The 27865-nt window shown below is 55.7% G+C and overlaps 1 protein-coding gene across 8 annotated transcripts; it reads left to right on the forward strand.

Moving 5' to 3' along the window:
* Nucleotides 1-954: 954 nt before the first annotated feature.
* DHX34 (DExH-box helicase 34) lies at nt 955-13533 on the forward strand. Of its 8 annotated transcripts, none has more exons than XR_012627321.1 (18): nt 955-1057; nt 1875-2552; nt 3671-3982; nt 4060-4317; nt 4407-4509; nt 5125-5342; nt 5544-5718; nt 5804-5997; nt 6086-6187; nt 6333-6569; nt 6655-6822; nt 6897-7008; nt 7146-7252; nt 7328-7588; nt 7724-7900; nt 7984-8107; nt 8672-8896; nt 12585-13533. XR_012627321.1 is itself a non-coding variant. In XM_074857370.1 (17 exons), exons 2-17 carry the CDS (start codon nt 1878-1880, stop codon nt 8803-8805), a joined length of 3357 nt encoding a protein of 1118 aa, XP_074713471.1. In that variant the 5' UTR covers nt 955-1057; nt 1875-1877; the 3' UTR covers nt 8806-9038. The 8 variants fall into 8 exon arrangements, 4 of the variants coding, with proteins under 4 accessions (XP_074713471.1, XP_074713475.1, XP_074713472.1 ...); XR_012627322.1 differs by having other exon boundaries at nt 12590-13533; XR_012627323.1 differs by lacking the exon at nt 12585-13533 and adding an exon at nt 11297-11826.
* The last annotated feature ends 14332 nt before the right edge of the window (nt 13534-27865 follow it).

Here is a 27865-nt window from a genome sequence, read left to right on the forward strand (position 1 = left end):
CGGGGGACACAGAAGGGACAGTTGGGGACAGCGGGGCATCATGGTGATGGAAGGGGACAGTGAGGATGGGGGGGACAGTTGGGGACAGGGGGTTCACAGCAGAGATAGATGGGGACAGAGGGGACAATTGGAGATGGGGGACACTTGGGGACAGTAGGGATGGGTGGGAATGGGGGGACACTTGGGGACAGGGGGGACACTTGGGGACAGCAGGGATGGGTGGGAATGGGGGGACACTTGGGGACAGGGGGGACACTTGGGGACAGCAGGGATGGGTGGGAATGGGGGATACTTGGGGACAGGGGGGACACTTGGGGACAGCAGGGATGGGTGGGAATGGGGGGACACTTGGGGACAGGGGGGACACTTGGGGACAGCAGGGATGGGTGGGAATGGGGGATACTTGGGGACAGGGGGGACACTTGGGGACAGCAGGGATGGGTGGGAATGGGGGGACACTTGGGGACAGGGGGGACACTTGGGGACAGCAGGGATGGGTGGGAATGGGGGATACTTGGGGACAGGGGGGACACTTGGGGACAGCAGGGATGGGTGGGAATGGGGGGACACTTGGGGACAGGGGGGACACTTGGGGACAAAGGAGGACACTTGGGGATGGGGGCTCACAGTAGGGATGGGTGGGGATGGGGGGGGACGGTTGGGGACAGAGGGAGGTCCCAGCGGTGCCCACAGCCCCGGCCCACCCTGTTGGGCAGCTCCGGGGACGCCCCGCCCCTTTCACGTAGCCACGCCCATTTCACTACATAACATACTGTAGCCTCTCCCCAGTAGCTCCGCCCCCTTCCTGTAGCCCCGCCCATTCCCCCGCCCCCTTGTGATACCCCTCTTTCCCGTAGCACCGCCCTTTTCCCCGCCCCCTGCGTTAGCCACGCCCATTTCCACACAACCCCGCCCCCCTTTCCCCGCCCCTTGCTTTAGCCTCGCCGCTTCCCCGCCCCCTGCGGTAGCCCCGCCCCTTTCCCGCCCAGCGCCGGCGCTCGGGCGCCCCCTGGCGGCCTCGCTCGGCCCGTCCCGTCCCGGCGCCGGGGCCCGGTCGGTGAGTTCAGGCCCGGGCCGGGCCTTGGGCGGCGGGTTCGGGCCTGGGCGGCCCCAGGGGCGGCGGGGGAGGCAGCGGGATCGCAGCGGGGCCTGCGGGGCCCGGGGCCGGGTAGGAAAGTGGGGTCCGGGCGGGCCTGAGGCGGTTGGGAGCCGGGGCCGGGCCTTGAGGGGGGATCCCGGGAGAGCCGGGCCTTGGAGTGAGGGGCCTGAGGGCTGGGATCGGGGTGGGGGGGGCCCAGGGGGCTGGAGGGGGGCGGTGGGGGGCCCAGGGGCTGTGTTGGGGTGCTCGGGGGCCCGGAGGGGCTGGAGGGGGGTGTGTGGGGACCCAGGGGTCTGGTTTGGGGCGCTCAGGGGGTCCCAGGAGGCTGGAGGGGGGGGTATGTGGGGTCCCAGGGGGCCCGGACAAGGTGTGGGGGTCCCAGGGGTCTGGTTTGGGGTGCTCAGGGGGTCCCAGAGGGCTGGATGGGGGTGCATGGGGGTCCCAGGGTGCTGAACGGGGGGTTATGTGGGGTCCTATGGGGTTGGGACAGGTTATGGGGGTCCCAGGGGGCTGAGTTGGGGTGCTCGGGGATCCCGGGGGGCTGGGCTGGTTTGTGGGGGGTGCTGAGGGGCTGGGCAGGGCCACAGGGGGGTCTCAGGGGTCTGAGCTGGGTTGTGGGGGGTCGCAGGGGATCGGGCTGGGCTCTAGGGGGGGTCCCGGGGCTGGTGGGATATTGGGGGCCGGGAGGAGCCTCTGGTGGTAGCGGGGCACCCCCCCAGCCCCCCACATGAGCCGAGGCTGAGCCCAGACCCCCCCCCGTGTCCCCCCCCCGCAGCAGATGGCGGCCGCCGAGCTGGAGCAGGAGGCCGAGGGGTCCCGGCGGGGCCTCGCGCCTCCCCCGTGGGACTGGGACTGCGCGGCCACGCGGCGCCGCCTGGAGCAGCTCTACTTCCGCGACCACGATTACCTCCGCGCCGGCTCCGACGACGTCCGCGACTTCTGGGCTTTCTTCGAGCGGCTCCGGCGTTTCCAGAACCGGAAAAACGCTGGAGAACCCCCCCCCGAGCGCCCCGACGCCACCGCGGGACCCCCCGGCCGCCGCCGCCTCGACCTGCCGCGCCGCTACGACCCCCGGTACCGCATCAACCTGTCGGTGCCGCACGCGGCCGCCGAGGCCGACGTGCCCCAAAAGCGCCTCCGGGAGTTCCGCGGCGCTTTGCTGCACTTCCTGGATTTCACCCAAAAACAAAACTTCGCCAAACTGGCCAAAATCCAACGGGAACGGGCGGCGCTGCCCATCGCCCAGTACCGCGAGCGGCTGCTGCGCGCCGTGGCCGAGAGCCAGGTGGTGGTGGTGGCCGGCGACACGGGCTGCGGGAAGTCCACGCAGGTGCCGCAGTTCCTGCTGGCGGCCGGTTATAGCCACGTGGCTTGTAGCCAGCCGCGCCGCATCGCCTGCGTCTCGCTGGCCAAGCGGGTGGGCTACGAGAGCCTGAACCAGTACGGGGACGAGGTGAGGGAGGGGCCGGCGGGGGGCTGGGGGGTCCCTGCGGGTCGGTTCCGTTGGGTTCGTTGTTTTCCCGATTTTATTCGATTTTTTTCCAGTTTGGTTCCGTCTGATTCCGCTTGATTCCGTTCCTTCCATTTGTATTCCCTTTTATTCTATTTTATTCCATTTTTATTCCATTTTATTCCATTCCATTCTATTTTATCCCATTTTTATCCCGTTTTTATTCCATTTTATTCTATTTTATTCCATTTTATTCCATTTTATCCCATTTTTATTCCATACTTTTTCCAATTTTATTCTAATTTCTGCAATTTGATTCAATTTGATTCAATTTTTCCCCAATTTTATTAATTTTGCTCCAATTTCATTCCATCTGATCCCATCTGATTCCATTTGATTTGATTTCATTCTGTTTTTATTCTATTTTATTCTATTTTTCCCAATTTTATTCTATTCTATTCTATTTTATTCCATCTTAATTCCCTTTTTATTTCTTTCTTACTCTATTTTATTCTATTTTTCCCAATTTTATTCTATTTTATTTTATTTTATCTTAATTCCGTCTTTATTCCCTTTTAATTTCCTTTTTATTCTATTTTTTCAAATTTTTTCCTATTTTATTCTATATTATTAAATTTTATTTTTTATTCAATTTTATTCTTTTTTATTCTGACTTTATTCTGTTTTCCTCCATTTTTTTGCTATTTTATTCTCTTTTATTTGATTTTTACTCCATTTTATTCCACTTTATTCCATTTTAACTCCAACTTTATTGTGTTTTCCTCCATTTTTTCCAATTTTATTCTATTTTATTGGAGTTTTATTCCATTTTTACTCCAACTTTATTCTATTTTTCTCCATTTTTTCCTATTTTATTCCATTTTTATTCCATTTTATTCTATTTTATTCCATTTTTATTCTGACTTTATTCTCTTTTCCTCCATTTTTCCTATTTTATTCCCTTTTATTGGAGTTTTATTCCACTTTATTCCATTTTTCCTCCCTCTTTTCCTATTTTACTCTCTTTGACCCGATTTTCCCTCCCTTTTCTCCCACTTCCTTCCATGTTGCCCCAACCCCATCCCGTGTCCCTCCCTTTTTCCCTCCCCCCCCCCCCGCAGGTGGGCTACCAGATCCGCTTCGAGAGCCGCCGCTCGCCGGCCACGCGGGTGCTCTTCCTGACCGAGGGGGTGCTGCTGCGGCAGGCGCAGCGCGACCCGGCGCTGCCGGGCTACCGGGTGCTCATCGCCGACGAGGTGCACGAGCGGCACCTGCACGGCGACGTCCTGCTGGGGCTCCTGCGGCGCCTCCTGCCCGCCCGCCCCGACCTCAAGCTCATCCTCATGTCGGCCACCATCAACATCCGCCTCTTCGCCCGCTACTTCGGCGACGCCCCGGTGCTGCAGGTCCCGGGGAGGCTCTTCCCCATCTCGGTGAGGACTCGGGGCGGGGGGGGGGAGGTTTTTGGGGCGAATCCCGGCTCTCCTGAGCCCCCCTCCCGCTCCCGCAGGTCGTGTACCGGCCGGTGCCGCGGGAGGAGGCGGCGGCGGGGCCGCGGGAGCGCCTGGACCCGCTGCCCTACCTGCGGGTGCTGGAGGCCATCGACCGCGCGCACGCGCCGCAGGAGCGCGGGGACCTGCTGGTGTTCCTCAGCGGCGTGGCCGAGATCGGCGCCGTGCAGGAGGCGGCGCAGGCCTACGCCGCGCGCACCCAGCGCTGGGTCGTGCTGCCGCTGCACAGCACCCTCTCCCTCGCCGAGCAGGATAAGGTGGGCCGAGGCGGGGGGGGGGGCTGCGCGCTCCCCGGGGGCCGCAGCAGGACACCCCCCTGGGAGCCTCGTGTCTCTCTTGGTTCCAGGTGTTCGATGTGGCCCCTCCCGGCGTCCGTAAGTGCATCCTGGCCACCAACATCGCCGAGACCTCGGTGACGATCGACGGCGTCCGCTTCGTCCTGGATTCGGGTAAAAATCCCCCCTCGGCGCCGCTCCCCGACGGCTGCGAAAGCTGCTCCCTCCCTCCCTCCCTCCCTTCTCTGAACTTCTCCCTCCCTCCACGAAGCTTCTCCCTCCCTCCTGCCCTTCCCTGAGCTTCTCCCTCCCTCCTTCTCCCTCCAGGGAAGCTTCTCCCTCCCTCCACAAAGCTTCTCCCCTCTCTCCCACCCTTCCCTGAGCTTCTCCTTCCCTCCCTCTCCCTCCACAAAGCTTCTCCCTCCCTCCTGCTCCCTTCCCTGAGTTTCTCCCTCTCTCCTGCTCCCTCCTCAAAACTTCTCCCTCCTTCTCCTTTCCTTGAGCTTCTCCCTCCTTCCTGCTCCCTCCACAAAGCTTCTCCCTCCCTCCCTCCCATCCTTCCTTGAGCTTCTTCCTCTCTCCTTCTCCCTTTCCTGAGCTTCTCCCTCCCTCCTGCTCTCTCCAGGGAAGCTTCTTCCTCTCTGCCTCCCTTCCCTGAGCTTTTCCCTCCCTCCTTCTCCCTCCCTCCTGCCCTTCCCTGACCTTCTCCCTCCCTCCTGCTCCCTCCACAAAGCTTCTCCCTCCCTCCCGCCCTTCCCTGACCTTCTCGCTACCCCCTGCTCACTCCAGGGAAGGTGAAGGAGATGAGCTACGACCCCCAGGGCAAGCTGCAGCGCCTGCAGGAGTTCTGGATCAGCCGGGCCAGCGCCGAGCAGCGCAAGGGACGCGCCGGCAGGACGGGCCCCGGCGTTTGCTACCGGCTTTACGCCGAATCCGACTACGACGCCTTTGCCCCCTACCCCGTGCCGGAGATCCAGCGCGTGGCGCTCGACGCTCTGGTGCTGCAGGTGGGGTTGGGGACCCCGCTGCTCCCCCCGGGGGTCCCTCGGTGGAGATTTGGGGCGATCTCGGGGGGAAAACCCAGCCGGCCGAGGGGAGAGCGGGCTGCGGCTCGAGCCTCGGGGGCGCGGTGGCTCCTGGGGGGCTTCCTCACCCTCCGGGCTCTTCCTGTTGTCACTGAGCCCCTTTTTTGTGCGTTTTGCCCTCAGTTGAAGAGCATGAAGCTGGGCGACCCCCGAGATTTCCCCTTCCTGGAGCCTCCTCCCGCCTCGAGCCTGGAGACGGCCCTGCGCTACCTGCAGGACCAGGGAGCCCTGGACGAGGCCGAAGACCTGACGCCCATCGGGACCCTTCTGGCCCAGCTGCCGGTGGACGTGGTGGTCGGTGAGTAATTGGGGGGGGCCCCCCTTGAAGCAGAGCCGCGGGGGCCTCCCCTGCCTCCGCTGCCCGCCCTGCCCTCACCGCCCAGGCAAGATGCTGATCCTGGGAGCCCTTTTCGGCCTGGCCGAGCCCACCCTGAGCGTGGCGGCCACGCTGAGCGTCCCGTCGCCCTTCCTGCGCCCCGCCCACCCCAACCCCGACGGCGCTGCGGCCCGGCGGCCCCTCGAGAGCCCCCACGGCGACGCCCTGACGCTGCTCAACGTCTTCAACGAGTGGGTGCAGGTGGGAGGAGACACCTTTGGGGATTTGGGGAGACTTCTGGCGAGGTGGTGGCGGGATTTAGGGGTTGAGCCGGGCTCTCCCGGAGCAGGTGAAATCGGAACGAAGCGGCAACTCCCGGAAATGGTGTCGGCGACGGGGGCTGGAGGAGCATCGGCTTTACGAAGCCGCCAACCTGCGGCGGCAGTTTCAGGTGAGGGGGCGGCAGGATCCGGCCTCGGGGCGTTTTGTTTCCCATCGGGGGTGCTGCTGAATTCACCCCCGCGCCCCCAACCTGCGCGTTTCCCGGCCGCGGGGGCTCCACAACCTTCTCCCCCCGCCCCACCCCACCGCCTCAGGAGCTTCTTCGAGAGCAGCAGCTGCTGGAGGAAACCTCGGGCGCTCCCAGCGACAGCTACAGCCGGCAGAGCCGGCACCGGGAGCGCCGCGAGCTGCGCCGGCTCTGGCGATCCCACGCCCAGAGCGAGGGGCGGAAGCGCAAAGTGCTGCGGCTGCGGGACGGGGCGGCCCCTTCCTCCGAGGAGGAGGAGGATGGTGGCTCCTGCGGGCAGGGCGAGCGCGCCATCGATATCCAGGTGACTCCCCGCGCCCCCCCGGCGCCTCCGGCGGGAGGCAGGACCCGAGCGTCCGGCTCGCTGACGGCCTCTCTGTCCTCCGCAGGACGTCAAGTTCAAGTTGCGGCACGACGTGGGGGAGCTGCAGGCCGCGTCCAGCTCGACGCTCTCCTCCTCGCAGCTCACCCTGCTCAAGCTGGTGCTGTGCCGGGGGCTCTACCCGCAGCTGGCCCTGCCTGACCCGCTCAACAGCGGCCGCCGGGACTCCGATCAGGTCCGCACCCCTCACCTGGGGGTCCCCGGCAGCCCCTCGCTCTCCCTCGACGCCCCTTTTTGCTCTCCTTGCAGATTTTTCACACCAAAACCAAGCAGGGCGTCGTGCTTCATCCCACCTCCGTCTTCGCTACCAGCCCGGAGCTGCTCCACGCCGAGGAGGCACCGGAACGCGGCGACACCAAAGGTGGGATGAACCCCCGGCCCGGAGGACTCGGCGCCGCTTCTGCTCGGCTTTTTCCGCCTCGGGGTTGGGCAGATGTGGGGCGCCGGGGGTCGGGGAGGGCTTTGGGGTTCCACCTCGGACACTTCTTGCCCCCGCAGCCCCCGCGGAGGGGCTGAGCCACCACCACCAGCTCCTCGCTTTCGTCTCGCTGCTGGAGACCAACAAACCCTACCTGGTGAACTGCGTCCGCGTGCCGGCGCTGCAGGTGAGCTCTTGGCTCTCCTCCTCTTCCTCTCCCGGCCTTCATCCCCCCCAACCCGCAGCATTTCTCCCCCTCCAGGCTCTCCTGCTCTTCTCCCGCTCGCTGGACACCAGCGCGGACTGTGCCCGGCTGGTGGCCGACGGTTGGCTGGAGGTCACCGTCCCCGACGCCGACTCGGCCCTTCGCCTGCTCTCGGCCGCGCTGCAGCTTCGCTCCGCCTGGGAAAAACTCCTGCACCAGCTGCTGGAATATCGGGGGGAGGAACCGGGGCACCACCGGCCCAGCCCCCGGGACGTGGCCGCGCTCACCCGGGGGCTGCTGGAGTTCCTGCGGACGGAGGTGACGCCGCCGCCGCCGCCCCGCGGGCGCTTTTAAGCCGCTTTTGTCGGGTTGGAGGGGAAAAAGGAGGCGCGGGGGGGTGCGGGGAGGGGGGCAGCTGGCGCAGCCCCCCCATATCCCCGCGGCCCCTCGCAGGTGCCGTATCGCCTGCGCCAGCTCAGCGCCCTGGAGAAACAGCACCTCTACATCGGCCCCCAAACCGTGGCCGCCGCTCCCCGGCTCCCGGGGCTCTTCCAGGGGACGGAGCTGAAGCCGGACGAGGTGAAAGGTGGCCACAGGGTGACGGATTTTCTCACCTACAACTGCCTGGCTGTGAGTGTCCCCTTCTCCCCCCCCTCCACACCCGCCCGTGAACCCCCCGGGCAGAGCCCGACCGTCCCCTCGGTGTCGCGCAGACGGACACGGATCTCTACAGCGAGTGCCTGCGCAGCTTCTGGACGTGTCCCCACTGTCACCTCCACATGCCCTTCACCCCCCTCGAGCGGGTCTGCCACGAAAGCGCCTGCCGGCCCCACGAGGGTGAGTGGACCCCCCCAGAGGGGCTGCCACAGGGAAAAATTGGGGAGAAACGGCCTCATTTTCGCTGGGTGGCACCTCTGGCTACAAGAAGTTAAAATTTGGGGAGAAACAGCCTCATTTTCCCTGGGTGGCACCTCTGGTCAGTTGTGTCAAGGAAAAATTGGGGAGAAACGGCCTGATTTTCCCTGGGTGGCATCTCTGGCTACAAGAAGTTAAAATTTGGGAGAAACAGCCTCATTTTCCCTGTGTGGCATCTCTGGCTGCAAGAAGTTAAAATTTGGGAGAAACAGCCTGTTTTTCCCAGGGTGCCATCTCTGATTGGCTACAAGTTAAAATTTGGGGAGAAACAGCCTCATTTTCCCTGGGTGCCATCTTTGGCTACAGCAAGTGAAAATTTGGGGAGAAACAGCCTCATTTTCCCTGGGTGGCATCTCTTTGGCTACAAGAAGTTAAAATTTAGGAGAATCAGCCTGATTTTCCCCTGGCTGGTCGAGGGGGGACGGAAAGCGCCCCCCGTCCTTTGGGTCCCTCCCGATCCCCGTCTCTCTCTGCGTTTCCCCGCAGCCCCCCCGGCTGAAGCCCCCGAGAGCCCGTCGCGGGGCTCGGCGCTGCACAGGTCCTACCGCTGCGACGTCTGCCAGCGGGATTTCACCTTCACCCCCACGGAAATCCTGCGGCACAAGAAGCAGCACCGGTGAGAGCGGGGGGGCTCGCCGCGCCGCCCGCTGCCGGGGGGGGGACCCCGAAACGGGGGGAGCCCCCTTACGCTGCCGCCTGCGTTGCTCTCGGGTGAGTCTGGCTGGATCCAGAAGGATTTTTTAGGGGTATCTGGTGGCTCCTGATGCTGTTGGTCATCCTCAGGCAGGAAAAACCTCATTTCACCCCTTTTTTTTTTAAAAAAAACCAACAAATAAATAACTTTTTGGGGCCAGAGCGTGTTGTTGGAGGTTGGGGTTCCCCTGCCTGTGCGGGTGCCCCGTTCGGTGTCTGCACCCCCACAGGATGCTGCAGGATAAAGGATTTTTCCGTGGGTTTTGGGTCTCCTGCCTGCGATGGATTTTTCCGCGGGTTTTGGGTCTCCTGCCTGCGACGCTGCCGCCGCGCCACCAGCGTGTGGCACTCCGCTACCAGAATCCTTTTCTCTCCTTTTTTCTCCCTCGATCCCATGGGAGAAGCCTCGGAGCGGCCCGTGCTGGGGTTTAACCCCCCAAAACCCCCCCTAAACCCCCCCGATATTAATAACAAGCGACTGAGGATCCCTTCGGCGGACGCTCGCTCCCGGCACGCCCTGAACACAATTGGCGCCGGCTCCGGCGCTTTTTTGGGCTGAAAACACCTGGAGAAAGGCAAATCCAGAGCGGCCTCCACCCACACGTGCCCCCACGGAGGCAAATCGGGAATTTTGGGGCTGTCTAAACCCCTCCAAAATACATTAATTATCAGCCCGCGCGCTGCGTGAGGCCCGAGCAGGGTGATTAGCGAAGCCCCGTCTAGTGAAAGCGATTTGACGGTATTTTTGGGACATGTTGCATTTTTTTCACCGGGTGGAGGAAATAATAAATAAGTGGAGTTTAACCAGGTGAGGAGCTGCTCCGGGACGGGACTTTTACATTTTTTAAGGCCTGTGCAGAATTTTCCGGCCCTAAACGACGCGGCGGAGGGAAAAATAACAAAGGGGGCGGGACGCTGGGCGCATCCTCATCCCCCTTTTTGTCTTTATTTTAAAATCGATTTTCTCCCCCTTTTGAGTTTTTTTTTTCCCCCCCCTTTCTCCTCCCAGCTCGCGCCCTTCGTGACTCCCCCCCCCCCCACACCTGCCCTTCTTGATTGGGTTTATCTGCAATTAATTAGCGCAGGTGATTCCCGGCTGGGGGTGTCACAGCGCTTGCGGGTAATTAATTAAGCGGGTGGTTCGTTGAGGAGATTATTTGGGTCGGGGGGTGGGGGGGGAGGGTCCTAATTTAGGCTTTAGCTCAGCGCCGTCCCGCTTTCGGGGTGCGAGGTGGGGGCATCTCCCCCAGTTTAGCATCTCCTAGAGTCCCCGTTGCTATGGCGACGAGGAGGGGTAGGAGATGCTCCTGCCATGGCAACAGGGATCTGGCTTTGCTGGTTTTGGCTACAGGAGCCCCAATTCTTTGTGCCCCCCCCCCCCCCCCATTTCATTGAGCGATGGAGGGTGAATTCCAGCCCGGCTGATGTTTCTGGAAGCCAAATCCTGCTCCACGTGCCTGAAATGCTTTGAAAATCGCAATTTTTCCCCCCCAAAAAAGCTAGGCTTTGCTTTCTGCGACGCCCATGGCGGTTTGGTCCCTGGGGGGCGCGGGGGAGGTTTGGCTTCACCCCGGGGCCACCCACAACCCGCCCAGACCCGCCCCCCTCAGGTTGTAATTAATCAAATTTAATATTCTCACCTTAATAAGAAAAGCCCAACAGCCCTCGGCGATAATCCTCAGGGATCGTGAAGCATAAACCAGCTCCGGCTGGTGACCTCCCTCCTGAAAAACCCCGCAATCTCGCTCTTTATTTTTAATTTTTTCAATTTATTTTTTATTTATTTTATTTTTTTTTTAATGCAGCAGCAAAGCCGCGTTGCGTTTCAACAGAACAGAAAAATTAAATAAGGCCGCCGCACCCATAAAGAAGCAGGATTAATTTTCTTCACTAATGAAATTCAAGTCTGAGGCGGGAGAAAAGCTGGATTTTTCATCAAGTTCCCCCAAAATTTCCATCCCCGTGGGAACCCCGGGGGTGTTTGGGAGCGGCTCGGGCCGCGCTTGCAGCCCGGTTTTGCTCCCCGAGCCGTCGGCTGGAGGCTGGTCTAAGCTCCGGGGGGGTCAATCCTGGCTCTGGTCCTGGTCCCCACCATCAGTAACGCCCCTCGTTAACGCCCGGCCATCATTAACCCTCGCTAATTAGCCACAGCGAGGGCTCCCAGCGGCCACCAGTTGCCCACCAGCGCCGCGTCCTCACCGCGACGGTGGCGAAGGGTCCGAGCGCGTCGCGGAGCCGCCGCAAAACCGGAGCTTTAAACTGTGGTTTGAGAAGTTTTAAAAGTAGAAAAAAAAATCTTTTTTTTTTTAAAAAAAAAAGCCGCTGGAGGTGCTGCTCTTCGCCTCGCCTCAGCCCGAGCCTCTCACGGCCAGTGGCTAATTACCCTGCCAGCTAATTACCTCCACGTTTCCTTTCTAGGCTGAATTTCTGAGCTTCAATTCCCACCAACCGCCCCTCGAGCGTTTTGCCTTTTCTGGATAAAATCTGGGTCATATCGAGAGCCAAGAACCCCCCGTCACCCCCCTCCCACCCCTTTAATTAGCGACGGGAGAAGTTTGACGAGCTAGGAAAAAAAGAAAAAAAAAAAATCACAAGGGCTGGGCGCTCCCAAGGGAAGCGTAACGCTTAAACCAAAAAATTTAAAAAAATTTAAAAAATTAACATTTTTTTGCTTTGCGAATGACGGCGTCTTCCCAGCACCGGCGAGCAGAGAGGGTTTGGTTTTTTTTTTTTTAATTAAATCTCAATTAGCGCCCACCAAGCAATTACCCAGCCACCCTCTTCAACCCCAGCGGATGACCTCGGTTGTTCTGGGCAATTTTTTATTATTATTATTATTATTATTGTTATTATTCTTTTCCCAGAGGTTGAGGCAAGCGTGTTAACCTCGAATTGAAACCAACTGCGTGTTGTTTGGGAATAATTAAATTAATTGCTCGAGAGGTCAAGTGGGAAGGGGGGGCCTGTACTTTGTAAAAATTAATTTGGGGTGGGGAGGAGTATGGAAAAAAAACCCACAACCCTCTTCCAGCTCAATTCTGCCAATTTTGTGCCGGCAATGAACTGGAAGCAGGGCTTTTTTTCTTTCTTTTTTTTTTTTTTTTTCTCTTTTTTCCAAAAGAAAAGGGATTTGAGTCACTTGGCCCTGGAAAACCCTCTGGGTTTGGGCTTTGGGCCTGCAGGGAGCAGCCTCTCCCTCTTCGATGGAAGCTCCCAGCCGCTTTCCGCTCTATTAAAATGCTGAAAATCGGGCAAAATCCAAGGATCCTGCTCCTTCCCGTGCGCTGTGACCCACCCCAGAGGGGCGAAGGCTCCCCAAAAGTCCCAAAATTGCCTTATCAGGCAGGAGATAAGAATGGCTATTCTTATGGGAGTGATCCCACCCCGTCCTCATCTCCCACCCCATCCCATCTCCCACCCCGTCCCCATCTCCCACCCCATCCCATCTCCCACCCCATCCCATCTCCCACCCCATCCCCATCTCCAGCCTCATCCCCATCTCCCACCCCGTCCCCATCTCCCACCCCATCCCCATCTCCCACCCCATCCCATCTCCAACCTCATCCCCATCTCCCACTCCATCCCCATCTCCCACCCCGTCCCCATCTCCCACCCGCGTGGCGCCGGGGCGATGCCGGCGTGTCAGGTGGTGATTTTATTCCCATTTTCCTGCCTCTGTGACACAGACTCTCTCCCTGCTTGACAGCTCAGCTGGCTCCAAAGCGCCTGTTTATGCAGCTGGAGAAGGAGGGAAGACGGGCAGGTGGGGGAGCAGCTACTGCCAGCAGCAACAGGAGCCAGAAAAAGCCGTATTTTATACCAAATCTGTGCGTTTGTGTGCGTCTGCAGCCAGGCTCTCACCTCTCGTCGCCGCATCCTCCACCGGCTCCCGGCGTCCCCTTTGCGGAGCAAACTCTTTGCTGCGGAAATCCGCCCAGTTCCCGCCCCCCAAAATGGGTCTGGGTTTGCCAAAACGCCTCGGCCCTGAGTCCAGAACCGCCGCCTCCGGATTAATGACTGACTCCTCGTTTATGGGGTGGGCGGGAGCTTTGGAAGCAGCTGGTCGACGTCCCTGGGGTTGGGGGCGACGGAGAAACGCAAGACGTTGCCGTCGGGAGGTCCCTGTCGCAGCGGGATGGGGAGCAGGTCGGGTCACGGGGGGGTTGTCGTCATCCCACGCGCTGACTTCACCCGGGTCCAGTGTTTTTCCAGGGCTGACCCACTGCCAGGCCCCCAAAATCCACTTTTGGTGCAAAAAGAAGCTCAGGGAAGACCTTGGGAGCTGAACACTCCCAAAAAAAGGAGGAATGGGGGAAAAACCGCCCCCGCACCAAACCATCTTTCTGGCTGTTACGGACCAAGCAACTAATTCCTCTGGTCAGGGTGGTCCTGGGGACGGTGCCGGGCAGGATCCTGCCACTCGTCCCCGCGCCCCAGCCCGGACTCTGCAGCCACAGCCCCCCCCAGGCACGGGCACCCCATTTCCCTGCAGACCACGAGCCGGAGGGGACCTGGGGGTCCCCCCGAGGCGTCCTGACGCTCAGATGAGCCCCGGGAGGGTCACGCTGGGCGTCGTTTCCAGCTCCGGAGAGGAGCTTTTCCTCCTCAAAGAGCCGGGATTCATCCAAAAATCAGCCTTGCGGGCTCCGAAACGCTTCCAGAACCAAGTTTTCTTGTTTTAACACGACCCTTCGCCGCTCGCCCGCCCCTCAGAGCCCCTCTAGAAGCGTTTCTCTGGGGGGCTGGATCCCGCTCTCTCCTCTCCTCGCAGGATTTGGATTCCCCCGCCTTGTGCCGGCTGCCCCGTAACTCCCCGCAGAATCACTTCCCAGATCTCTGCTGAACAATCGTTACGCCTCATTAGCCTTTTAGTCCTTTTTTATTTTTCCCTTTCCTTCCTTTAATCCAGCTGCTCCACGCGCTGTCGGAGAGAGGATCCTGCTTCTGGCGTGAATTTTGCTTGTTGTGCCGGGGGGGGAGATTTCCTTGGGAAAAGCCCCCCCAGACTCGGGGGTCTCGCTCGGCGCACGGGGACGCGCGCTGGGTTCTGGTGACGTCTCAGCCCACCCCCGCTCCTCTTTGCCTCCCTCTGCCCTCGCGGCAACGCCAGGGGATGGTCCCAGCACCCCTTTTTCTGCACCCTGCTTTGGCTCTTGCAGCTGCAAAAAGCTTTTACTGTCCCCTCTGACGAGCTCCAACTGGATGCAAAATAATTCTGGGCAGCCTGAATTTTTTATTTATTTTTCCCCCCGACATTGCAGAATGATTAATTCCCTCCTCTCTTGGCCTCGGTCACCCAAAATGACAATTTTTCCCCTGCGCATCCCGTTCCTCACAGGAACACAACTCTTTTCCCGAGACCAGCAGCAAGGATGGACCCGCTCCCCGCCCCCCCCACCCTCCCGAGCTCCCAGGGCCGTTGTCCTCCTCGTCCCGACGCCGCTATCGATTGCGCCGCTGCCTCGGGGATTTATTTTTGCAGCCCGGCATCGGCAGGCGAACGGGATTGACGGGCCGGAGCTGACTGATCTGCGCTCGCGAAGCAAAACGGAGGGAAACGGCACCTTCGCCTCCCTCGATTTCAATTAGAGGGAAATTTTCTCCTCCGAGATGCTTCTGGAGGAGAGGCTCCATCTTCCAGCCCCCCTCTCCATCACCCTCGGCCAGGAGCAGACAGGCTGTTGACGGGCTCCTGGCGGCGTCCAGCTGCTCCCCCAGCGATGACGGGAAGGGGACGGTGGAGAGATGAGGGGGTTCTCCTCAAGGTCATGCTGGGTCTACGGGGGAAGGACTTTCCCACCGCCCCCAAGAGCGTGTCAGCACAAGTCATTGGCTCTTTGATTCGAGGACATTAGATATTTCCGGACTTTTTTTTTTTACCAGACGTGCTGCCTCTCGCCGCCCTCACCAAGTCTTCTCTCTCCGATGTCCCCTCTCTGCTCCACCCGGGTGGGATGAGCCCACCCCGCCCAGCAGAGCAAACCCCAGGCTGAGCCTCTCCTTATGCCTTGTACATTGGTTTGTATTCTCCTCCTGATAGTTTCGTGGAGCCCGGCTGCTCTCTGAATAATAACGACGGTAGAAATAAGGTAAGAGGAGGAAACAAGTCTGGGCTCAAAGCCGCCAGGAGCAGGCGGACATTTTTCATGGCTCTGACACGCCAAATTAATGCCGCAGCTCAACAAACCCCGGCGATGGGGAGGGAAGTTTGCAGAACAGAAAAACAAGCCAAATAAAAGTATTATGGTGAGCAGCGAGGGGGAGCGGTGGCTTGGGCGAGACGTCGCTCCCCGGTGCCTTTTCCAAAGAGCCTTTGGATGTACAAATGAATCCGCCGGTAATATTCCTCATGGTCTTGCAGAAAGCTCGTTAGGAGGCTAACGAGGGGCCCAGGCTTGGAGGATGATTCAAGAGTAATTACATATTCTCCCTCGTGGTTTTTTTTTTTGAGGTGAAACCAGGAGAGCTCACATGCAGCAGCAGCCTCCAGACTTTTTTCATCAAAAATCTCCTTTTTTTTTTTTCTCTCAGCTTAACAGAATCACCTTTTCCTACGAAAGGTCACGCAGCTCCGTGACGGCGCAAGGCTCACATCAGCTCCCTGGTCGCATACAGACCGAGGGGCAGAAGCCTCCCCTGGGACATACACGGCATTTACGCTCCTCTTCCTCACCCCAAACCCATCCAATTTATGGAGATGACCCAGGAAAACTAATACCCGCCCCTGGCATTTATCAGTTCGCGCGACAGAGTCAAGCATCTTCCTGCTCCGCCAAAAGGGCAAATACCAAGTTGCTGATTAAAATCCTAAAGTCTTTTCCACTAAAAAACAGAAGATTGAGTTCTTCAGGTCCTGTTTCTTCAAGAGAACCTCCTTCCCTCCTCCCCACCTCCTTCTCCTCGGTGCTACTGCCACAGAAAGGCGATACGGCAGCAGTTCGTGGTCTGTGAGGACACCGAGTGGAAAACTGGCACCTCCTGAAGTTCAACAAGGAGAAGTGCCGAGTCCTGCCCCCGGGGAGGAACAACCCCACGGCACCAGCCGATACTGGGGGTCACCTGGCTGGAGAGCAGCTGGGCAGAGAAGGACCCGGGGGTGCTGGTGGACACCAAGTCGACCACGAGCCCTCGCTGCAAAGAACAACGGTGTCCTAGGCAAAATGTGGCCAGAAGGTTGAGGGTGGTGATTCTTCTTTATTCAACGCTGGTGAGGACAGAAGTGGAGAACTGTGTCCAGTTCTGGGCTCGTTTTCTTAATTGCCTTGTCATTAATACCGGCTCCTACGTGCCACCGGTTTGAACGTCCCCCACGGCAGCTCGTTGCGACGATGGTCTCTCTTCCCAGTAGCTACTGGTGAGGACTGGTGGTGCATCAGGTGGGCTTCTCCTCCAAAAGGAGAAAACGCTCAAACGGCTCAACCACAGGCAGCCTCCTGCGACACCAAACGCCTTCAGGACAGCTCCGCACGCCTCAAATCATCCAAGTTGCTTCCCCTTTGGGCTGGACTAAGTCACCTCGTGGCCGGCGCTGGTTTTTCACGTCATATACTTTTACTTATCTTAATAGCGCTGGGACCAAAAAACATGGACGTGGAGGTGCCGTGATGGCTGTTACTGTGCCTCAAACCGTCGGTTTTTAGAGGCTCACTGCAACGCGGTGAAGGCTGCCCACCCGTAAGCGGAAGCCCTTGGTCTTCAGACAGTATTTCCACACCGGGAACCACTCTGTATATTTTTATAAATGCACCTATATTTGTGATTATGCACCAATATCTCCTGCAGAAGCTGCCCCGGAGAACCTTCCGCTGCCCTTAATGGGGAGCGAATGATCAAAGCCACAGAATAAAGCCAACTGTGGTCCCTCAGGGTCCCACAGAAAGGTTTCCTTGGCTGGGCGGCACACCAACGTATCTTTTTCTCAGCCAACAAACCTTTTTTTAGCTCCTCTGCAGCGAGCCGGGGGAACGGGCTTGGACGCGGGTCAAGCCAAGTGAATTGTGTTGGCTCCGCAGCAGCAACGACCCTTCGCTCAGGATTCAGGTTGGAGAATTGCAGGAAGCATCAAGCTCAGGGAAGGTCCCAACCTCAAAAATATCTTATCCGTTGGGTAAATATGATTTAATTGGCTTCCTGGATGAGTTGGAGAGCACCGTCCTCCCGCAGCTGGCGGAGGGGAGCGAGGGAGGTGCCGAGCAGACCCTGGGTTCACCCCTTCGTGCCCTCGCTGTGACTCCAGGGGAGATGGGAGCAAAAAGCCTGAATTTGGCCTGGATCAGTTGTTTCCTGCTAAATCTGTTGGCAAAACAGGAGTAAACCCCCTGGAAAATGCCCGTGCCAGGGGTTTCTCCAGCCGGCCAAGACACTGGGCAGGGCAGACACTGTGCTCCCCTACGAGGGACCTTGTCTGCTACGTCTGCCCTCGCGTGAGCCAGAGACGGGCCTGATTAAATAGACGAAGCATCACAAAGGCTGAAAAAGTACCAATTTGGGACAAACAGCCCCGGTACTTACCCGTGACGGCAGCGGATAAGCATCCTTGGGGGTAGATGTTGAAGATTCCTCCTTGCAGACGTGACTCTGCGGATATTTGCCGAGGGTGGGAGGTCTCGGAGGGAGGCAGGTGCTCAGCAAACCCCAGAGCGGAGGGACCACAAAGCGCCGATGCGCGTCCTGGGGTAGAGCCTCGTCCCTCTGCGGAGCTCTGGAGCACATCGGTGGTTTATGTGTTAGACCCAAGCGGCCCGCGAAGGGGAAATGCTGCTCCTCCAACCAGGAGAGCGAGACGCGCTGAGCACATGTAACGAGCACCAGGGATGTAGTTTTTAGCTAATGAGTACATGAAGATACAGCTTTTAGCTAACAAGTACATGAAATTATAGGTTTTTAGCTAAAAGCAGACATCCAACCGAGCCTACGCTCTTCCACAATCCACGGAGACTGGGGATATTTTTCCAGGATTCTTGCTTTCTGCTACCGATTTACTCAAATCCCGTCACTCTTCGCCTACAATCAGGACGCTGCTCTCACGGCAAAAAAATATAAGAAAATAAAATAATTTTTCAGAACAGTAAAGGCAGACAGATATTCCTACCGTAAACGTGCCCTCCTCCAAGGCACGTCAGGCGACAAGATCTGATGGAGGCAGCACAGGCAGGATGACAAACGGCGCGCGCGCGCACAGGCGTCATGATTTAGCGCAGCAGCCGCTCCGCCAGCCGACATCTAAAGCTTCCAAATTTAGCCCTCGCTCAAAGGCTCGTGCGGATCTAACGTCGCGGTGATCTGAGACGCGTGAAAGCCGAGACGGCGTGTCCGCGAGGAGACGGTCCCTCCCAGTTTCCTTTCTGAAAAAAAAGCGCGACGCGTTGGTTGAATAAGCAAAAGAAACAGCAAATCCCGCGGAGAGGTGAAGACCACGAGCAAAAAAATAAAATATAAAAAAACCCCCACCCTGGGGGTGTATACGCACGGTCGGAACAGATTGAGTTTCGTCAACTTGCTCTGAGAGATTATGCAATTTTATTTATTTATTTTTTTAAATTCGGGGTTAATTACCCATCAGCAGAGTCTTTGTCCTTAATCAGGATATTTAAAACGCACAGAAAGGGGAGATGAGTCCTTCTGCTCTCAGACACCCTCTTCCATAAGGAAGGAGGATGGATCAGTGAGCGCGTGCTGGGTGTAAACGAAGCCACAGCCAGACCCCAAACCTGTCTTGCCCCTCAAAAACATCGCTGCAAACAGCGCCCTAAAAAAGGCCATTTGCCACCCGACACACAAAGCCGTTACAGCCTCTAGCTTGCAAGCTCAGGCTTCCCTTCCGGGCAACAGGGTCCTAAAACCAACTGGAGGTTTCAAAGATGCGACGAAAAGCCCCGGTCTGGGAAATATGATGAGTTTTGTCCTGGTCAGCTCAAGCCTACAAGAGTTTTGGAAACGGTTGGGTTTTAACGGGGTAAAAGCAGAGGAAGGAGCAACGCGCCTGGCATTGCGTCTGCCCGCCTTTGGTTGCCCAGGTAGTCACCGACAGCCACTTCTCGAGGGCTTGGGCACCCCAAAAGCGTCGCTGCCGGATCCAGAAAGTAAATACTTGGCTCTTCTCTAACCCTTTATTTTGGAGGAGCCCAGAGTGGTTTCTCGGGCCAACCCAAGGTTGATGGGTTGGTCGTGTCCCAGTGATGGGACATCTTGCAGTGGTGTAGACCCCGATGTGGGTGGTGTTGACACCTGATGGGACATCTTGCAGTGGTGTAGACCCCGATGTGGGTGGTGTTGACACCTGATGGGACATCTTGCAGTGGTGTAAACCCCCGAAACGCAAGAGATGTAAGAGCAGGATGGGAAGGGAGCACAGGGGTCCCAAAGGACTCTCAGTCACAACACGGTCAAGGTGGCAAGTGCCCTCTGGAGACCACCTGGTCCCACCAGGACCACCTAGAACTGGTTGCCCAGGACCACACCCAGATGGCGTTTGGACGTCTCCGAGGACGGAGACTCTGCGCAGCTCTTTGCTCCAACCACCGGGCTGCCCCCACTCCTCGAGTGGAGAAATAACGCCCCAAACTGGGAGCCAAGCCCTCTGCGAGCTGCTGAGCTGCTGGTTGCTCTGGACCAAACGCTTCTGGGATGAGTTTTTGGCAGCATCCCGGGCTCGTAGGGACTCTATCCCTGTGAATTTCTGGGCACTGTGCAGAAACACCGCTTCAAAAAAAATGTAATTAGATATTCTGCACCCGGCCCTGAAGGTCAATAACTCACTCAGTCTGTTTATATCTTAAAAAAAAAAAAAAAAATCACAAGCCCACAGGCCAGCCCTCTGTCAGCTCCTAAAGTGAAATACGAGGCTGCTCCCTCCGCCATGGGGTAATTTATAGCCCCTTGCCCGCACCCTCCACAGCTTCTCCAATCCTGCTTTCTTTACATCTTCAGAAGACAAATGGGAAATCCGCTCAAAATTAAAGATCAGTGGAGAATTTAACTCCTTTTTTTTCTCCCTGTTCTCCTTCTATTCTTTTTTTATTTTTTTTTTTTTAGCTGAACACAAATTAAAAAAGGGTGAAAATAAAAAAGAAAAGAAAAAAATCCCCTGCTTTTCCCCAGGAATATCAGCGTTTTCAGGGGACTGTGCAAGCTCCTTGTCACAAACTCCCTGGGAATTCGTTACCCGACACCCCACGAGCAGCCTCTAAATCTCTCCTGCAGCAAAAGCCGCCCCCCACGCCCCAGAGATAACAGGGGGGAAAAAAAAAAAATTCCCCGAGATGCAGCAGCGCTACGTTCCGGCCCCTCCGCCGCAGGCAGCAGCGGAGCATCAAGAAATAAAAGGACTGGGAGAGGTGGGTCGGTTTAAGGGTCACTGCACCAATAAATCAGCTTTTTCTTTCCTAAGGCTCCGGCAGCATCTTTGGTCCGAAAGTCCCGGTAACGGTGAATTCAGCGGGAGATTTCTGGGGCTCTGGGCTCTTTCTGGGTGGCTCTGGCTGGTGTCAAGTATTTCTGAGTGTAGAACAAATAGAAAGCAAACCTTAAAAAATGATTAATAATTATTATTAATTTCGATATAGTAATAATTTTAAAATAGGAATAAAAATTTAAATGCTACTAGTAGTTAAAAAACATAATAAATTCTCAATTTGGCCCCAAAGCCCGTTTTTTTCCCCTTCCAAAAGTCTCACCCTCTCCTGAGCACCGCCACTCCCAGCAGAGCCACTCATTAACCCAAGCGAAAAAAAAAAAACAAATTACTGGAGCTCTTTAACACTCACACCCATAAAATCCCACCCTAAAAAGCCACCACTCGGCCCGTTTCTGCCCAAACCTTTGTCTTTTCGTCCAGCCTTCGACGCTCTCCACCTGTTGGTGGAGATGAGAGGGAAGGAAGAGTCTGGGGGGGGGGCTGTAGGCTTTTACAGACCCCCATTAACTATTTAGCAAGGGAAGGGCATCAAACCCAGAACATTTTATTAACTTGACAATAAGAGAGGATAATCCCAAGAAAAGTGCTTTTATAACCCAGGGATGTCCAGTTTCATCAACTCTGCCCAGACGCTCACGACGCCCGAGAGGAGCGGAAGGGCTGTAGCCTGAGGACTCGTCTACGCTCACAAATTAATTTTAAGAATGCGTGCGGGGGTGAATTTAAGGAATTTACTGTTTCTAAGCAGTGTCCGATAAAAGGGATTATTCAGGAAAAGAAAAAACCCTGAGCAGCTGCAAGATCTCCTGCCTGGACCATCCTGCGCTGCTGTTGCTGGACGAGGAGAAACATCTCCAGAACCTGCCACGACGGTTCTGGCACGGAGACGATGAGCCCGGTGTTGGCTCCTCAGCTGAAATGATGCCCCAAGAGGGTCTTTTCCACTGCAAAGAAACGCCAGAAGAGCTGGTGTGGGCGGAGTCCCACCTGGTTTTTAGCCACGCGGCGTCGTTTGAAGAGCTGCTTTGCCGTAACGTCGCGCCCAGCGTTTCCCCGTGGTGCTGGGGATTACGCGGGGCTTTTCTCTGCTGACTTTTGTTAAAATATTTGCGGCTCAACTGTGTTTTTTCTTCTTGCAGAGTTAATTCCTTGTCCTTAAGAAGAGGCCGGTCTGTCACTCATGCTTCCAGGGCTTTGGCTGAACCACTTGAGAAGCACCTAAGAAGCCTAAAACCCCACAAAATCGTAATTTCAAGAGCAAGTCGTGCTCAAGAGAAAAAAACAAACGAAGGGAGCTCAGAGGAGTCCTCGCAGCCGCCTCCTGCCCTTCGCTGTCAACCCCCACACGGGTCGATGAGGAATCCACGCTAACGAGCGCATCCGCAGAGAACCGGCTCTGGCCCTCGAACTCCCAGCGCCCTGACAGTTTTCACGAATTTTTCCCAGCTTTTATTGTCCCTCCTGGGATCTGGGCATCAATTTTTCCGTGCGGCGCTCCTGGCTTAGGACCGAGCCGCCTTATGTCAGCGCTATAATCGCAGTTATCCGGGTCCTTCTTCTTTTCGCAGCCGCTCAGCTGGTGCAAAGCAGCAATTCGGACGAGTTTAGTTTACCTTCACCTGAAAAAACACCAAATATTGAGTTTCAGCCTGTGCTGCAGGTTCAGGATTTCGAGGGGACCACTCAAAACCCCCCCCAAAATCCAAGTTGAGGTTTGAGACGAAGCCCAGCTCACACCCGCCGGCGAGCGTGGCACGGATGGGACCGATATTTCTCGTCGTTACGCGTGCGGCGGGCTCGCTCGCGCCCAAAAAAAGCAGGTTTTGGCTGCTCGATCGAAGTAAGAAGGTTTCATCCCGCTTTTTAGTGTCTGCGTCAGGATGTCGACGCCCACGTGCGCTGGGAACGGGAGCGAAGGTGAACTCAAGGTTTTACTCAAGATGTGAGTAAAAACCCAACGTGGGGGTTGTTGGGGTCCAAAGGCTCGCTAGAAGGATGTTTTCCTCCTTTTCCTTCAACGGCTTTTGAAACCCATAGGGGGGAAAACCCCCGAACTCTGGGGAAATTTCACCTTTGAGGAGGGCTGTGGAGAGCTCCTGCGCGGTGGCAGCTGCCGGTGCCTCCGTCCCAGCGGGTCCTCGGTGAGGAGACGACCCGGGCGCTGCCGACACCAGGGCTGGGAGCAGCGGAGCATCGCGGAGCCCCGGCCGGATCCCAGCGCCGGGAGATGAAGTTTCCGACAGCTGCGCCCACTTACGTTTTTTTCTCTTTCTTCTCCAATACTATTTTTCTTCCTTTCCTCTCTACCTAACCCTCTCTTCTTCCTTAATGGTATTTTAAATACTTTATAGCACATTTAATGACCCATTTCGCTTACACACAGCTGATATTTTCCTCAGATGATAAAGGGGCTTCTACCTCTGGAGATCAAGGGCTAGGAATGCCCGACATTTTTCCTTCACTGTGGCCATTAATTGCGCTTTTTCATTTCAAAGATATGATAAATCAACTGAGTTACAGCTGCCCGGAGAAACGTTTTTCTTTACACCCCCCCCCCAGCACAGCCCGTACTTCAGAAAGCCACCCCGTGCGTGCTAGGGAAGAGGTAGCCCAGGGCTGAAGAGAGGGAAAAAGCCTGAGCGTGGCAGCTTTTTGCTAAATAGCCCAATAAATGGGGGTTTCTTTCTGCTGCCGGTTGTTCCGAGGATGCTACTAATTGTTCCAGATAGAAACTTCGGCAGCATGTGGACACCGTGAGCTTCGCCAAGCTGGGAGGAACCGCCAAGCGCCCAAGCTGCTGAGCTGTTTCTGCACGTAAATAAATTTCCTTCTCCAAAGCAGAAGCAAGTTGAGGGCTCCCGCCCTTCCCCTCCGCCACCCTTCGGACTCAGAATAACCACGGCGTTGCTCTTCCAGCCGCTGTGAAGCCACCACCTTCCACTCAAGTCAACAGAGCCGGGCTTAATTCCTCCCCCCACCAAACACCAAGCCCTCAGAAGGGACCGACGCGGTGGGTGGGTGCAGATTAAGCAGCAAATTTTTTTTTTTTTGTTTGGGGTTTTTTTTTTGTGTGTGTGTTGGTTTTTTGATTTTTTTTTTTTCAGAGTTGCCGGAGGTCTTCTGGAAGCATAACCCACAGGCGCCGTGCATTTGAGGTAATTAGCGCTAAAATCGTGGCTTTTCACTAAGCACGGGAGAGCCTTGTGCGTAATTAAGCTCGAAATAATAAAAGCTGGTATGAGAGAGATAAAACTACCCTCCTTGTCGTTTTTATTTGCGAGTCATCCACACGCGCCACGGGGAGTTCAAGCTGTGGGCACTTAATTAGAGACGTTGAGTGATCGCTTGCGGCGCTGGTGTGACCAACGCGGTTCAGCTGAGGTCACCCGGGTTCCCCACGGAAACTGTCACCCCCAAATCCCCTGGAAGTGGGGAAAAAAAGGGGTAGAGGGGCTGAGTGCTTCTAATCCCCACCTTGCTCTGTGCTTTGGAGGAAGGAAACTCGCGTCTCAGAGTTGGAAAAGGCCACGAGTCGTGGATTTGCCGGAGTTCTGGTTTTATAAAACCAGTTTTATAAAACTTTATTAAAACTTTATTAAATACGACACGAACTAAGAGGAGGAGAACACACCTTCTGCTCTCCTGTCCCGCTTCCACAGCTCCAAGTCCTTCATGCACTTTTTTTGCGTACTCCCATAATGGGAAAAAATGCTCCAAGAAACATTTCCGACCTCCGCTGCCCTCCCCAACGCTAATTCCAGCGGACAGACGTGGCTCTAGGGAAGAAAAATGTATTTTAAGCTTTGGCTGAGTAGTTCCAAGTGGATGAGAAGTGGCCGAAATCCAGAGAGGGGGTGGGAGACGTGTGGGTCCTCTGCATCCCCAGGAAGGTGCCGTCACACCTCGCGGTGCCCCTGGATGCAGAATATCCACGCGCAAAGCGAGCGCAAGGGAACATCCTCCTCGCAGACCCATTTTTCAGGCACGTTTTGCGTTCGATATTTCGGCAAGGGAATCGTTTCAGAAAGGACACGCTGGTTTTCTTTATTTTATTTTTTTTCCCTCATAATGCTGAGTCAAGGCAAGCCCAGGAGGAGAGGCGACTTCTGCCTCATCTTCTACCTGCGTTTTATGTTAAATCTACTATTTTAGTGGAGGACAAGCTATAAAAGGAGCCTGAATAGAAGCTGAAAAAGCCCCTCTTTGCCCACCTTAAAGGTAAAAGGCTCCTCAAGCCCTTCGCCACGTCTCCACCTCATTAAAGACTCATTTCTCAGGTATCTGGGAGCTTTTCAAGGTCAGCCTAAAAGCAGCACACCTGCCTCCCAAAAGCCTGGCTTATCCTTAGGCAGGCACAAAAGGCATAAATCTGATTTTAAGAAGGGTGAGGGGCGGGTATTGTGCAAGGAGCAGAGCAGCGCTTGCAAATCCTGGCAAAAAAAAAAAAAATAAAAGATTGCTGGAAGTGAATTTTTGCTGGTGTTGCAACTGAAGAAATAGGAGAGAGTCTCAAATGGGAACAGCGAGAAAAGCTCTGATACAGAAATACGAGAAATCTGAATTATCCCCCAGCTCTAATTTCATCGGCAGATGAAATTTTTTATTTTTGGGCACCAAAATCTGTAACAGAAGCAGCTTATCCAGGAGAGAGGAGCATATGGCGAGCAAAAGGAGGGAAAGCTCCCCCCAAAACAGTGATTCATGGTGCTGGATCGCCTGAAATAAATGGGGAAATTGTTTTGGTTGGGCTTTTAAAGAGACATTGACGGCGGTTCGGTACCGCGTGAGGCACATCGCCGAGGGCAGGCGGCGAGGAAATGGGCTTCGAGCTCCGAAGGAACCGGCTGCTGCCTGGAAACTCGGATTTTCCAGTTTTAAACACTCCCCTGGCTGTAATTCTTCACATTTCATGGGCAGCACCCTCCAGAAACTGCTTGTTTGGGGGTTTTTTTTATTTGGTTTGGGGATTTTTGGGGGGTGGGGGGTGTTTTTTTGTTCGGGGTGGGGAGTGGGGTTTTGTTTCTGTTTGGTTTTGGGGGTGTTTTCTTTTTTTTTTTTTTTTTTTGCAGAAAGTCTTCCTGCACAGACATTTCTCCCATCTGCAGCACCCTGGGCAATTCACACCATTTTTGCTTTTTTTTTTTTTCCCTTGCTTTGCCTTTGAAGTTTAGCACCAGCCGTGATTCTGCAAAGTTACAACCCAGCTTGTTACGACCAGGGTAGAAAACTTGTTTTATAAACTGAATAACCCAGAAAATTTAAGGCTTGGTGACAACGGGACAACTGTTAACACTGCAAAAAAAAAAAAGTAGAAATTCATGCGCACGGGGAAAGGAAGCACCAGGTGAGACGATTTTAAACGCAGTTCACATCTCATAAATCCTCAGCTCCCCCCCAAAAGAAGCCCAAACCCCAAAATACACAAACCAAGCCCCAAAATACACCCTGCTCTTGAGTCTGCTCCTCCTCGCTCTCGCCCGTTTTTCTCCCCAAAATGCATTTCTGATGCAGAAGTTCGGAGCGTGCGGCACATGAAATTAAATTAAAGCTGCACCAAGGGGAAGGAGAGGCTGAAATAAGATTACACAGACAATTCTATTCAAATTTCCTTTCTTATTCGGAGCGCACTTGATGGACAGCTCCAAGAACGGCTCAATGACAGTTTTAAACCTTCGCAGAACCCGACGGTTACCACCCCGCCCCGGTTATTAACTCTGATTTCACAGGAACAAGCGATGCGGGTTTACCAGCGCGTTTTTCCATGGAATTAAAAAAAAAAAAAAGGAGAATTCAAGGGATATACGCGCACCCAAGAGACAGCGCATCCCTCGGAGCTGAGGGGATGGAAGTGGAGCAAGACGCGGTTGTTGGAGGCACAAACCAGCGACACCCACACGCGCGGTGACGAGTCACAACGGGACCCAGCGCCCTCTGGAGCTGTGCGGACGGCAGCGAGCACGGCCGGGTGCCCAAGTCCTCCGCTTCCGGAAGGAATTTCGATAAAACGTGAAGAGAATAATTTTTAACAGATTTTAAAGCCATTCCCCAACCCAGTTCAGTCCTTTTAGCAGCCCTTGCACCATAAAAAGTTCTGAGTCCTCCTCGTTTTTAAGTCCTTGAAAATGATTAAAGCGTGGAAGAAGTGACAGCTGAAAATGACACATTTCCTACTTAAAATAATTAAACTATTTAAATTAGAAAAGGTAGAGGGGGGACAAAAAGCCCCCCAAACCTTTCACAATAATATTCCCAGCACGGAGATGAGGGGAAAAATGTCTTTTTTCCACCTAATCGGCTTGGCTGGGCTGAAAACCTTGAGCGTTTGCCGGCGCTTTTCCCAGGGCGTCACCTCAGCTCGAGCCGTAAAATTGGGTGAACGTGAATTCAGTCCCGTTTGATTGAATTAAGAACATAAATTGATTTTTTTCCCCTTTTCTTTGATTCAGAGCTCCTCCAAATAAGCCATTTAATGAAGCGGGGTAGGGTTCAAATCCCAGCTCCCCCAGCCAGATGCCGCGGCAGGCGGTGGGAAGGGGAGCTCAGCCCACGGGACGAGCGCCGTCGCTTGGAGAACAGGTTGGATCGTGTCTTCTCGACGTTTCCGAGGTAATTTGGGGGGATTTCAGGTCGGTCACGCTCCGGCTCGGAGCGCAGCCGCTGCTGGCGAAGGGGGAGCCTCCGCCCTCCAGCGCCAAGTCAAGCCAAGATTTATTTTACCAGCGGGTAAATAAATAACGTGAGACCAGACATTTCAATTGTGCCTCTGCTAAGGCTGGAAACCACCAGCAAGATTTCAAGCAAGGGGCAGGGTGACAACACGGCGACGTCATCAAGGGAGAAGGTGGAGGAGACAAAGAGCTGTCTGGAGCCGTTTTTGTACCGATCAGTCTGCAAAAAAGGAACCGTTGGTCGATTAAATTAGGGACAGGCAGTTCCCACCTCTTATGTGAAGGCGGTTGCAGTTGAGAGCCCTGTTCCTAGGAGAACGTGAAGGTTCGCATCCCTACACCGTGTCCTTCCGCTGCTTTGCATAATTTATAGGTGTTTGGAGGAAGTTCTTGGGCAAACACTACCTTTAACAAACCCTGTTCACTCTGAAGCAGACAGATGTCCTCTCCTTTCATGACTCTTCTTTCATCACCCCTTTATCTGCCCTCTGGGAAGAACGTGAGTCACACAATCCAGGCTTCCCTTCTGAAAGAAAAAAAAAAAAAACAAAACCAAAAACTAAAACCAGAGCAGATTTATGGATTGTTTGTGCAGGTTTTCTGGAAGAGAAGAGTAAACAAACAAGCAGCCCGTGAGGCTGTGAAATTACTACCACGAGCTTACGACAGACTTGTCGGCAGCAGCCGCAGACCAGGCTCAGCACCCCCCCACCCCCCGGAGGTGACAGCAACTCGCTTGAGGTGACCAAGAGGATCGAGTTCAAGACGACGACAGACCTCCTGACTCCAAATTGCACTGTAATCAGTTTTTTTTTTCCCCTCGCGTTCCAGCAAAAGGCTGCAGAGCCGCCGAGCTGCGCGCACGCATGCCGTCGACCCTCGGATGGCGGCGAGTTGATTAAC

This window comes from Strix uralensis, unplaced genomic scaffold (genome assembly GCF_047716275.1).
Source record: "Strix uralensis isolate ZFMK-TIS-50842 unplaced genomic scaffold, bStrUra1 scaffold_131, whole genome shotgun sequence".
NCBI classification, from domain to species: domain Eukaryota; kingdom Metazoa; phylum Chordata; class Aves; order Strigiformes; family Strigidae; genus Strix; species Strix uralensis.